Source organism: Danio rerio, chromosome 14 (genome assembly GCF_052040795.2).
Source record: "Danio rerio strain M-AB ecotype USA chromosome 14, GRCz13ab, whole genome shotgun sequence".
Classification (NCBI taxonomy): Eukaryota; Metazoa; Chordata; class Actinopteri; order Cypriniformes; family Danionidae; genus Danio; species Danio rerio.
This window is the reverse complement of record NC_141034.1, coordinates 53,708,070-53,721,795: the sequence shown is the minus strand read 5'-3', so window position 1 is coordinate 53,721,795 and position 13,726 is coordinate 53,708,070. Positions and strand designations below refer to the sequence as shown.

The 13,726-nt window shown below is 41.7% G+C and overlaps 1 protein-coding gene across 4 annotated transcripts in view; it reads right to left on the bottom strand.

The window, feature by feature from the left end:
* Positions 1 to 13,726, bottom strand: part of nsd1a (nuclear receptor binding SET domain protein 1a) — a 1,446,438-nt gene that overhangs the window by 1,399,941 nt on the left and 32,771 nt on the right. For 3 of the 4 annotated variants that reach the window (XR_015507840.1, XM_087281857.1, XM_087281856.1), the window contains exons 13-17: positions 9,966 to 10,089; positions 8,012 to 8,212; positions 5,922 to 6,101; positions 2,867 to 3,023; positions 1,599 to 1,804 (exon numbers count right to left, since the gene is read on the bottom strand). The exons of the other annotated variant lie outside the window; for it this stretch is intronic. Coding sequence is in view for 2 of the 3 variants with exons in the window: in XM_087281857.1 (XP_087137983.1) it covers positions 1,599 to 1,804; positions 2,867 to 3,023; positions 5,922 to 6,101; positions 8,012 to 8,212; positions 9,966 to 10,089 (868 nt within the window). In the remaining variant the exon portion in view is untranslated. The remainder of the gene's footprint in view (positions 1 to 1,598; positions 1,805 to 2,866; positions 3,024 to 5,921; positions 6,102 to 8,011; positions 8,213 to 9,965; positions 10,090 to 13,726) is intronic. 4 annotated transcript variants of the gene reach the window in all.

Sequence of the window (13,726 nt, the reverse complement as noted above, 5' to 3'; positions counted from 1 at the left end):
TATAATTTTTAAAGGAAACAAAGAAGACAATACAAGTGCCAAAGGTCACCAATACAGTTTTAATTACATTCGTATTTATGGTTGATAAAATGTTGCTGTAGAAAATGTTGTTAAGGGTTAACAGGCTCCAAATATATTTAAAATAAATGCACCACAATAAAATTAATATAGTACATTTTTTCTTAACCATTTACCTAGGGGTGTCAAAATTAATTGTTTCTTCGGTGCTCCGCGATGCGGACAATTCGGTATGGGTTTAGTAATAATCATAACCGGTTATTATGTACTGACGTCATTTATCTCCTATGCGCTCTGTCGCGAGGGAGGTGAGGGCGAGTATTTACAACACTCAGGAGCCAACTCTGGGCCAGCCCGTGGCATAGGCACCATAAGCAAATGCTAAGGACACTGTATATCCAGGGGGGCGCCAGAAATGAGCGCGGTTCAGTTGTTTTTGTTTTCGATATTCTTGACACACATTCAGTTATAGACGGCAATAACTCAAAAACCTCCTACCCTAAATAGATCTAAAGTGAGTTTCCTACAAAAAGACAAAGCTGGTTATGTTTCACAGCTGTCTTTCTTGTTTTTTTCGCTCGACATTACGAGCACTGCTCCGTTTGAGCCCTCGCAATATGTGTTTAGCCGGGAGAGCTCGCACTGAGTGGAGTTCTCAGTAAGGGACCGTCGGAAAAGTGCTTCTTTTTTTTCGTTTTTCTGCACCGCTCTGTGCGAGCTCTCCCTGTTGCGAGGGCTTAAGTGTGTGTGTTTGTGTGTGTGTTTGAATGAGAGACAGTGTGGTACTGTGTGTTTATACAGACAGCTTTTTAAAGCCTCCCCCCTAAAATATAACACTGTATATGGAAAGCATCGTCAATGCACCAAGATATCGAATTGAACCGAATCGAAGGCATGATAATCGTAACCGAACCGAACCGTGAGACCAGTATAGGTTCACACCTCTACATGAACCCCAGTATGCAGACATTTTATAGGCTTGTTGGCTTAAGCTCAAATGTCAGTACTTCCATGTCATACACCTCTTTTACAATAGCATGCCATTCACCTACAGATGGAGGATCCTCCTTGAGCCATTTCTTTGTAATTGCCTTTCTGCTAGTTATTAGTAGTGTGTTAAGAAGTATGCATCATTTTTTTTGGTATTTCTGAAGAGTAAATTGCCAGGTACATAGTTTTAAAATTACACTGCAACTTTGTTTTGGATAACTGCGAGATTAGAGGCTTTTATGTGCAATGAGTCTCACAATTCAACCTTTTTTTTCAGTCAGAACTGAGACAAATCCACAAATGCACATAAAGAAAATGCAAAACTGCTATTCCACAAACTAACTAAATTACAACCTTTAGCAGCAAGAAATAAACTTCTATTTAAAAGAAGAAATGTCCACATTGCAACTTGCAGAAACGAGATATAATAGTGTCAAGATACATCCGATATCTAACAGATTACAAAAGGATCCAACTGTTAGTCTGAACTAACTTCAAGTCATACATTACTACTGCTACAAAATCTAATTTATATACATTAAAATGCTCTTACTGACTGTGATATAGGATGTTTTATAATATAAAGCTACCTTTCTTATAGACGGCATCTGCACCCTTTCCCATCTTCTCCTTATTGTTGGCGTCTCCTTCCATATAGGGGAAACATCGAGCCTGATACGTCCACACGTAGTCTTTAGAGCCGAAGAAGTGCACGGGAAACTCTCCGACCTCGTGTTTCATGCGGGAGATGTTTTCAGGAACGCTTTTGGGTTGCGTGACTTCAGCGGGCCACCATCTGCCAGAAAACACAGCGGACAAACACACATCAACACTGCACAGGGTCTACAGCAGGGGTCTCAAACTCAATTTACCTGGGGGCCGCAGGAGGCAAAGTCTGGGTGAGGCTGGGCCGCATAAGGGATTTCACAAAAAAAAAAAGTCCTCAATTGTCATTATTAACAGTTTTAATTATTTCTTCTAAACATGAAGTGTCCTTAACATTAATAGAATATTGAGTGAAGATGATGAACAGTTCTTCTGAACATGGCATCTTTTGCCTACTCCTTGCTGCCAGAGACTTGACAGCGCTTCTTCTCACAAATCTGAACCACATTTGGCTTTAGAGCGGAAGCAGTTGAGACCCTCAGTATGGCTTGAAGATGATCATCATTAAGTCTAGACCTGTACTTTGACTTATTGAAGTTCAAGGTGGAGAATAACTTCTCACACAAATATGTGCTCCCAAAAGGCCAAGTCCTAGGGAAAAAAGTGGGGGAACTCACTCAAAACTTCCATTCCCTCACCTAAAAAAAACGCGTATATATGTATAAATAAAACACCCCCACCCCACCCCACCCCAGTCACATCAGTCTGTACCAGTCTGTATCTACCTATAATATATATAAGATGCAGGCTGTAGCTAGGTAGCTAAGAGGCAGGCAGGGGCGGGAACAGCTTACCTTGGTTCTGGCCGGCGCGAGTTCCCTCATAACACTTCCCGCCCGTCACAGCGTCTAACAAAGGGGCGGGGTGCGTGGTGACGTCACCGGCATCCCCGCCCCTTTGTTTACACGGCGAGCGGGGAATGCCAATGACCGCTGTGTACGGATAGAATCAGCGGAGCAGGGAGCACTCTCTCTCCCCGCTCCGCTGATTCTGTCAGTGTACAGCGGTCGGCGCGGGCCACAAAATATTGCACTGAGGGCCGCAAATGGCCCGCGGGCCGCGAGTTTGAGACCCCTGGTCTACAGTGTAATTCAAATACAAATGCACAGACAACTGCAATAAAATATCCAGATATTGATTTTTTTTTATATTTGTGCAGCTTTGATGTGGAAAAAGTCCTGATGAAACACACCTGTATCGTCCCACTTTGACCCACAGTATGTCCTTGTAATGGGGCTTCTTTCCTGCTCGACAGTCGTTGCAGAACCAGCTGCCTTGTGGCATCTCAATATTCAGACACTCTCTGTGAAAGGCAGCAGGGCAAGATTCACAGCACAGCAGACTCCCGCCTGTTAATGGCAAGATAAACCCTAGTAAAACATTTGCTTTCCTCATGATTCAATATGACTAAGATATTCAATATGAGTATGAATCTATAATGAACTGAGAATGAATAAAACTTGCATTTATCAAGCATGGGGAAACATTTACTAATGCATTTTTTAAATCTAAAGTCGTGCTTGTTATTTCAGGAATAAAGTGCATCCCAACATGAAGCAGAGGAGCGTTATAAGCCTTATTCTGCAAAAACAACCATCCTGGATGTATTTTATAATGCTTATTGCATGGCTAAATGACACAAAACATGAAAATAGACACAAGATGGCGCCAAATACAGTAATAAAACTGTGGATGTAGGAATATTGATGTGGAACATGTTCACTCACAGCGAATTGTAGTACCAGGATGAGCGGGTGTTATTCAGCAGTTGTTATCTGAGAATAACATACACAACTGGCCAATCAGCATATTCTACACTCAATGGCCACTTTATTAGGTACACCTGTCTCATTTTTTTTTTTTGTTAACGCAAATTTCTATTCAGTCAATCACGTGCCAGCAACTCAATGCATTTAGGCATGCAGACATGGTCAAGACGATCTGCTGCAGTTCAAACCGAGCATCAGAATGGGGAAGAAAGGGGATTTAAGTGACTTTGAACGTGGCATGGTTGTTGGTGCCAGACGGGCTGGTCTGAGTATTTCAGAAACTGCTGTTCTACTGGGATTTTCATGCACAACCATCTCTAGGGTTTACAGAGAATGGTCTGAAAAAGTGAAAACATCCAGTGAGCGGCAGTTCTGTGGGCGCAAATGCCTTGATGATGCCAAAAGTCAGAGGAGAACGGCCAGACTGGCTCCAGCTGATAGAAAGGCGAATAAGTACTCGATATAACCGAGGTCTGCAGAGGAGCATCTCTGAACACACAACACATCCAACCTTGGGGCAGATGGGCTACAGCAGCAGAAGACCACACCGGGTGCCGCTCCTGTCAGCTAAGAACAGGAAACTGAGGCTACAATTCACACAGGCTCACCAAAACTGGACAATAGAAGATTGGAGAAACGTTGCCTGCTCTGATGAGTCTCCATTTCTGCCGGGACATTGGTATGGGAGGATCAGAATTTGGCATCAACAACATGAAAGCATGAATCCATTCTGCGTTTTTTTCAGCGGTTCAGGCTGGTGGTGGTGGTGTAATGGTGTGGGGATTTTTTCTTGGCACACTTTGGGCCCATTAGTACCAATTGAGCATCGTGTCAACGCCACAGCCTACCAGAGTATTGTTGCTGACCATGTCCGTCCCTTTATGACCACAGTGTACCCATCTTCTGATGGCGGCTTCCAGCATGATAGCGCACCATGTCATAAAGCATAAATCATCTCAGACTGCTTTCTTAAACATGACAATGAGTTCACTGTACTCAAATGGCCTCCACAGTCCAATAGAGCACCTTTGGGATGTGGTGGACCAGGAAATTGGCATCTTGAAAGTGCAGCCCACAAATCTGCAGTAACTGCGTGATGCTATCATGTCAACATGGAGCGAAATCTCTGAGGAATATTTGCAGTATCTTGTTAAATCTATGCTATGAAGGATTAAGGCAGTTCTGTGAATAGGTGATTAGGCTATAGGTGAATTGGATATGCTAAAAATTAGCGAAAAGTATAAGTGTGAATGAGTGTGTATGGGTGTTTCCCAGTACTGGGTTGTGGCTGGAAGGGCATCTGCTGCGTAAAACATGTGCTAGATAAGTTGGTGGTTCGAAAATTAAATGAATGAATGAACTGTTCACTCATGAAGCAGTAAACTTCCAATTGCTTAATCAAAGAGTGCAGATGAAAAAAATACAATACAAATAGCCCCTTTCACACAGTGATACTGGTAAATATCTGGAAAATTTCCGGAACGACTTTACCGGTATATTCAAAAACGCGCTGTTCACACAGGCGAGGACGTTACGGAAATTTTCCAGAAAAGACCGTTCATACATCCATTCCAAAATATCGGTAAATTCTGACATCATTTACCACAAATGAGCCTTAAACGGCAGCGCTTGTGTTTGTAAACATTTGACTACATCACAAACTCTGTGGATGATCAGTATTGTGAACAACTTCGATGAAAACATATGGAGGATCACTTTCGCATGTCGAGATGTTCATAATATGTGCGTTTCACAAGCACACGCAAAGCTTGAAGGTAAATTAACAGTGGCTTATCATAAGCATCTTATCAATAATTATTTACACAGTTGGCATTAAGAAGAACATATAAACGTTATCTGACTAATTTCTAGCAGCTAAATGCGTCTGGGAAAATATTCAAAGGCTTTCATTCTCAAAAACCGTGCGGACGTAAATGCGTCTGACTGTTCTGATTGGCTAAAGCAGACGTCTCACGTCAAGATGTTCTAGACGTGGACGCGCTCTTTCCGGCAATCTTCCTTCTGCGTTTACATTCCGGAGCATTCCGGCAAACTACCGGTAATGTTACAACTTCTCTTTCTGCAAAATAGCCAGAACGAACTTACCGGTATTTTCAAAAAGGGTCTGTTCACACATACAACCTTTCCGGAAATTGCCGGTAATTTTCCGGAAAGGTCTGTATGTGTGAAAGGGGCTAACAAGATCACACTGCAGCCACATGAAAACTTAACTCAACATTAATTTAGATGGTTATTTCTTGCACATTTAGTAGGATCATATATTATGAATGCAAAAAGAAGTTTCAAGCTCTTTATCCATAAGCATAGCTCTTTTAAAACCTTAAGAAACCACACTAAAAATTCAAGCACTTGTTCACTTTAAATGAGTAATACAAGTTACTTTGGAATACAAGCTAAAAAAGACGACTTACCAAGTATCACAAATGATAAAGATAATAATGTAGACTGGACTCGTACCTTCAGAACACACAAAGCACCAGCTGACGTTGATGTGTTCGTGGTTTTTGCAGCCTTTGCGTGGTGTGAAGTGGTTCGGGCAGAGAAAGCTGTTATTGGCTAAAGGAACGCTGCCCGCTGCCATACAGTAGTCATTGGCATGGTAGGCCACAGGGCAGCGCACGCAGCGGGTCAAGCGGCCTGTGGGATTTCAGACAGAAAAATCAACTGATGGTTAGAAACTGTGTTCGTGCATATCAGTGTGTTTTAAAGGGCCATGAAACCCCCTCGTTTCAGCAGTGTGTTTTCACACCTCTACTTTGGAAAAAGTCATAAAAGTGGGCGTGTCCAGCTCTGTTTAGGGGGGAGTGTCGGAGGAAGAAAAGAGGCTTGGTGTGGGAGTGTCTATTTGGGTGCGCTGAGTTTCAGAGTCAAAACACAACCACAGCGGACAAAGTGACTGTGTTTACATGGACATCTGTAGTCGAATTATTTGCCAAATTATTAAATGGTGGACTTTAACTGCAGTTTGGCTCTTTCATTCAGGGAATTCATTCATGTCCCTCCCGACAAACGTGATATTTGATTCGAGGAACTGCTCTAAGCGTGTATTTTTCATGCAACGTTTGATACCGCACGGAGAATGAGAGAAAAAAAACTCAGCATTTCCCGGAAACTTAGATGCACACAGCAGGTAGCGTCAGAAAGCCGGTCACAAAATCCAACACGAGGTTAGTTGTAACTGTTAGTGCTAACTATTGCACTCGGTGCAATAGTTTGTTTGATACGAATAAAATACGAACTGAATAAACAAAGAGCACTGGACGCTCACTTACCAAATCTGTAGAGACAGGACAATCACCAGCAACTAGAGCCGCGTCTTTATTAAGAGAAGACTACAAGCGAATCCGGGTCTCAGCGTTTGCAGATGAGAACAGCTCTCAGGTAAACAATAATCCTCCTTAGACACGTAAGTTATTGTTGTCGCGCGTCGCGTACACTGTTAATCCACACGTGACTCCAGCTGCGCTCTCACAGAGAGAAAATGAAAACAAAACTTAACTGCAGCAAACTATAAAAGCAACACTTCACGCTTGTTTTGCCAACACAACGTGGCGTCTCTGACATCTAAACACTGTGACAGTAATGAATATTAATGAAGTTGCAGAATAGAGCGCGCTGATTGGTTTGAACCAAGCCTTACTCATGCATTAATGCAGCACACTGTAAGACGTAATAAGACTCACTCTGGCACAGACGCCCAGTCTGCACGCTGGAATACACGCTATTATGTCATGACCGTGACGCAGCTTCAAAAATTCGTTTCAAACAGGAAGTACGAATTTGCTTGAAATAACGCAAAAACAACCAATTTACACTTTTTAGTGAAATATAGGTGTCTTAATAGTGTTTTTAGCAGTGTGGGACACATATACGACTGTCAACAGCTCAAAAAATGTGTTTTGGTGTTTCGTGACCCTTTAAAGAGCAGGTCATATGGTGTTATTTGCAGCTTGTAACAGTACTGTTATTTAACCCTTGTGTGCTGTAGGGGATGTTTTCATTGACTCTGGGGTGATTTTGCGTCTTAATTTGGCCATAGCTTTCTCAGTGCTTCAGCTAATGGAATGATGTTTGGTCATAGATCTTATTTCGATGCATATTTTGTGAAAAAGCTTTGAAAATGTGACAAAAATCCAACAATAGAGCAAGGGTGTTTCTTTGGTGACATCGCTTTGACTCACATGCTGAAAATGGCAGACGTGAAAAAACAAACTGAGGATGTGGTAATGCGCACCTGTCAATCAATATCAGTGGGCGGGGGGGGCCGCACTCCTACGTCAAGTTGCGGTCGCTCTAAAAACCGCTCTAATTGGTCCACTGTTTTTATGTTGTTAAATTAAAAAAAGGGAATGTTTATATCACCCCAATATGACGGTCTATACACTTTAACTACACACATGTCTGTCCAAACAGCTTGAAAAGTAGATTTTTCACCATAGGTGTCCTTTAAGTATTTAAGATGCCGATGACCGTTAAACACATCATAACAGTCTTGTGAAAAGGCTCCATAAAACAGCGGTTTTATGCAACGTCTGAATGCCACTCACCTTTGGAGATGCCGGGGTTGTTGGGGTTTGTGATGTAGCAGGACAGACAGACGTGGATGGAGCAGCGGAAGCCGCGATTCTGTGCGACGGTGGGGGAATATTTTAATATGCAATCCATGTGATAAAACTTCCCACACACAGGGATCATACACCGCCTGACCTCCTTGTCAGGCTTTTTACACACAAAACATGTGTGCACACCTAGAGGATTGAAAGGGAAAAGAAGTTCATTTTGTTTTTAATTAATGTCAAAATACATTTTGTGGGTGACTGATATATCTTTTTTGGGTTTATTTCCCCCCTTAGAGCAAACATTGATCCTCTTATGCAGCATTGAAACATTGAGAGCATAAGCTGTAAGCTGTCAGTCACTTTCCAGCTCAACCAATAGCAAGAGTTAGGGGTGTGGCTACAGCAGCATCAGGCTGAGCCAGAGATTGTTCCAACCAGTCATGGAGAAAAATAAACTATTCACATTTTATAATAAGATTGTATTAGTTAATGTATTACTAACATGAACAAACAATGAACAATACATTTATTACAGTATTTGTTCATGTTTGTAAATGAAAGTTAACTCATGTTAAGTCATGATGCATTAACTACAGAGTTCATACACTTTTTAATTACTAAAATTCCATGATTTTTCCAAGACTCTCAAGTAAATATTCATGACCGAATGCTTCATGCAATGTCGTGGTAAAAAACAATGCATATTAATATTTACTACAGCATATCGTAAAACACGCAACAATCTATTTAGTTTTATATTATATTGATAAATCATTCATTTTCTTTTCAGCTTAGTTTCTTTATTAATTAGGGGTTGCCGCAGCGGAATGAACCGCCAACTTTTCCAGCATATGTTTTACACAGCGGATGCCCTTCCAGCTGCAACCCATCACTGGGAAACATCCATACACACTTATTCACACACATACACTATGGACAATTTAGCTTAACACGATTCACCTATAGCGCATGTGTTTGGACTGTGGGGGAAACCGGAGCACCCGAAGGAAACCCACACGATCACTGGGAGAACATGCAAACTCCACACAGAAATGCCAAATGACCCGGGTGAGGCTCGAACCAGCGAACTTGTTGCTGTGAGGCGGTTGTGCCACTGTGACAACCAATTTATATTTATATCTATGTAAAATGTATTTAGATAATGCATACACTGCACTAATAATGTGAGAGTATGTAATAGGCCAAGGACAGAAATTAATTAAAGACAACTAACCTATATTTAAGTATGCACATATCAGTTTTCCTCGACTTTCCATGCCATGTCAAAATTCCAAGGCTTTTTTTAGGTTTTCCATGACCCTATGAACCTGTAACTAATGTTAACAAGCATGCTGGGAGGCACAGTGGCTCAGTGCGGTTACCACAGTGGCCTTACAGCAAGAAGGTTGCTGGTTCGAGTCCCAGCTGGGTCAGTTGGCATTTCTGTGTGGAGTTTGCATGTTCTCCCCATGTTGGCGTGGGTTTCCTCCGGGTGCTTTAGTTTCCCCCACAGTCCAAACACATGCGCTATAGGTGAATTGGATGAACTAGATTGGCCGTCGTGGATGAGTGTGTGTGAATGTAAGAGTGTATGGGTGTTTCCCAGTACTGGGTTGCGGTTGGAAGGGCATTCGCTACATAAAACATATGCTGGAATAGTTGGCGGTTCATAGTTGGAATAGTTGGCGGTTCATTCCGCTGTGGTGACCCATGATAAGTTGAAAGAAAATGAATTAATGAAATATTAGTTTTTTTTTATTTTCTTACTGAATGTCGATGTAAAGTAATTTCATTCTGCGTTACATCTACTGTGATGTTCTAAATGACAAAAATAAAGGAAGCTGAACTGAAACTTTAAAAAAAAAGCATAAGCATCACCACGTTTTTTGGCACAAGCTGAGGATGGATGACAATCCTAGCTGCTGGTTTGCAGGTTTCTTACCCATCTTGCACTCCTGGCAGATGAAGCGTCCTTTAGGAGTCTCTGTGAGGCCGATGCACTGCAGATGAAAAGCTCCACAGCACTGACCCTCACACAGCAGCAGCTCTCCGGTCTTCTCACACACCTACAGACAAACACACTCACAATCTAATACACACAATACACAGTGTCTTTTTCACAATAGAGAGGTTAAAAGCCACATGAACCGGAAGCTGTGCCTGCTTTTTTCGTTCGTAATGTGATTCAGTTTGTAGAGAAATAGAATATTGAATGAGAAAACAGTGGGCGTGGCTTGTTTTCTTCTACTGTGAGCTGTTTGGATGTAGTAAAGTTCATTCATAAAAATCTGGAAAAGGGTTTAGGGAGAGGTATTACAACCTAACAGACTCCTCCTGCTCGCAGTTTCTGTTTGTTATCAAAACTGACAGCTGGAAGGGCGTGGTTAAGTATGTTAGCCCTGCATTTCATGCATCCATGTGAAATCCCTGAACAGAAATGCCACCATGTTCACATCTAGCCAATATTGAGAATATAATGAACTGCTTACCAATGGTATAATAATTTACATCAGTATTATATTATTAAAGCTGTGCATTATTTGCTTATAACTATAGTCATATAATTTAACATACTTATTTTTTTTAAGTAAATGTAACCACTTACAATGAATTTATTTAACCTCCTAGGGCTTAGTGGCCACATACGTGGACAGCACATTTAGCTCTGTTTTATATTTTGTTACAGACATACAGTGTCATCCTGCAACTGTTTTGCTGCATATGAAATATCCAAAACCCTTTTTTAACTGTCCAAAATGAGCAAAAAAAAAATTATGTCTTACTGGTAGTCAAAACATGTTCAAAAATATGTGTGTATGTGTTATTAATGCATTAAAAAAACAGTGAGAAAAAAAACTGCTGTGTTCAAGGCAGATATAAAGGGCCCTATCATACACACGGCGCAATGCGGCGCAAGGCGCAACACTATTGTTGTTTGTTAGTTTCATCTTACCGCAAGAGTCGTTTTGCCCCACGCTGTTTAAATAGCAGATGCATTTGCACTCATATGTCTAAAAAAGGGGGCGCGTTGCTATTTTGAGGAAATTAAATAGACTGTTCAAAAGACCAGATCGAAGCAGGTTTATAATGCAACTCAGAGCGCGTTATTGCTTAATACAATCAGGATGTACAGCAATATACAAATATCTTTACAAATGAAAAAGAATTAAAATATTTAAAAAATTATTATTTTCTAGCATACATAAATATAAAAACCACCGCCTCCGTGCCTACATCTCACGATTTGCTTTTGTATAATGTTATCATTATTAGCAGTATTATTTATTATATCCATATTTATATTAGTTTTTTTTATTAAAAACAAGACTTGTCCACCTGTCCGGTTTTAGACCATATAGTGCACAGCATGTGTATTTAGATATTACTTAGTTCATTATTATTATTGTTCATTTATTGTTTGCTGAAAATTAGAACTGAATTTAAAAATAGTTTTGAAACAAATCCTTGCGTTTAACAAACTAAATTAATTATGTATAGGCTAAAGGATGTCTGTGCGTACAACATGTTTTCTTATCTACGAAAGAGAGTGAAAGTGAAAGTAAAGAATGAGGAGACTCATCTCTCGCTCTGTGTGTGTGTGTGCGTGAGAGAGAAAGAAAGAGAGAGAGAGAGAGAGAGAGAGAGAGAGAGAGAGAGAGAGAGAAAGAGAGTGGTGCGGTGCGTCTCTCTCGCGCTCTCTGTGTGTGTGTGTGTGTCCCACGCAGATCTCAAATACGAACAAGACAAACAGGTGACCTCAAACCTTAGGTTGCATATACGGTATTCAGTTTCTGAATGATTTAGGCACAAGCCAACAGTTTAGTGACGCTGTCTGAGCCTTACGTCTTATATTTTTATTATGCACAGTAATACCGGATACCGTGGTAAAATAGGGAGGAGGTTTGACGGTATCAAAATTTGGATACCGCCCAAGCCTAGAGCGCATGCTTTCATTCATCAATTTCTATGGCGTCTCTCATAGCTTGGTGACCGTTCTCTCACAGGATGATAAACGAACAAATCATTGCTGCAGCTCTGATACAAGTTTATGGAGAAAAGTAAAAAGCACTGCAGTGTTTGGGTGCGCTGTGTTTGTCTGAGGTAATTAGTCGACCGTTATTACTGAAATGTGTATATTCCATACAAAGTGTGAAGCAGATTGGTGCGCTGAATTGCGGTGCGCTCGGGACATTCGGAAAAGTCTAGATGTGTTTTTAGTAGGTGCACCTGGAAAATGCGCGTGGTTCACATGCACGCTGCTTGCACAACATGTGCACGTTGCTCCCATATGTGCGTCGTGCAAGTCGAGTGCCTCCACTGAAAATGACAAACACCCAAAGCGTATTGGCATTTCTTCCAAGGCGCACGCTCAGCAGCCACATTTAAATAAAACTATAGCCTTTATACAGAAACTACATATCGAATCTTTTTTATTATCGATATTGACAATGGTGTTCGGTCAATAAATAGCGATATCAATTTTATCACCCAGCCCTAATCACACTTGATATAAACAGTCTGCAGAAACACTTTGATAGACATTCTCCCTCTGTATGTGTCATCAAATGGGGAAAGCCCCGCCCAATAGTGACCATCTCTCCCTCATTAACATAGGACGTTAGTCTTGTTATTGAATCTGCCACTATGCTGACACACAGGTAATTGCAGCTCCGCCCCCTTTTGAAAACATCACAATCTCATTTGAATTTAAAGCAACAGTCACAAAAATTAGGATGAAAGGGCCATGAAACCCCCCGTTTCAGCAGGATGTTTTCACACCTCTACTTTGGAAAAAGTCAGGAAAGTGGGTGTGCCTAGCTTTGTTTGGGTGGGAGTGTTGGGGGAGGGAAAATGGGCAAGGTTTGAATAAAAATGGGAGTTGCCATTTGGGCACGCACTTCTGACCGAGTACAAACAAACACACACGCAGGGGAGAGAGTGTGTTTAATGACGGTGGGATGTTTGATACCTCACGTCGTATAAAAGAAAAAAGCCTCAGCATTTCTCTGTAACTCAGATACACTCAGGAGGTCAGAAAGCCGTGTGTGTGTAGACCAATGACTGTAAAAAATATGGACGACGCGACAGCCCTTTTTCCCATTGAACGCCTTGAGGGCAAAACGCCTGCTTGACGGGCACAAACTGTTGCAAAAGACTGCTGAAATTGGAGCCAGACATGCGCAGAAGGATTGTCTGATGGAGCCAGAGGAGGAGCTGCGAAAATGAGCGGAGTCGAGCTTCCAACCAAACGCTTTATGTAAAATCAACTACGCCCCCCGAACTTCTCAGCATGCGTTTGCTGTCATATCAACACAAATGGATGTAATAACGTTAACAAATATGAGGGTTTTATATATTCAATCGCGCCAGCTCCAGGCCGCAACACATAACTTACTCGCGGCGTCGCGGGCTGATTCCGGCTCGCATGCGGCAGTGCCTGCTCGCTCGGCCGCCGCATCTGGCTTGATTGACTCGGGCTGGAATTGGGTAGTGAGTCCAGGCATCCGGAGTAGGTCCAGCAGAGGTAACATTAGTCAGTCTGAGCTCTAAGAGATAAGTCTCCGGCAGGCGAGAATCTAGCCGGAACTGTGTTTTGCTATCTGGGTGGCTAGGCATGTATCAGCAAACTAATAAAGCCCGAAAAAAGCCCTGAACTTAGCGAATAAACAGTGTTCCACCAGGATCATGTATGTCAGAAACTAT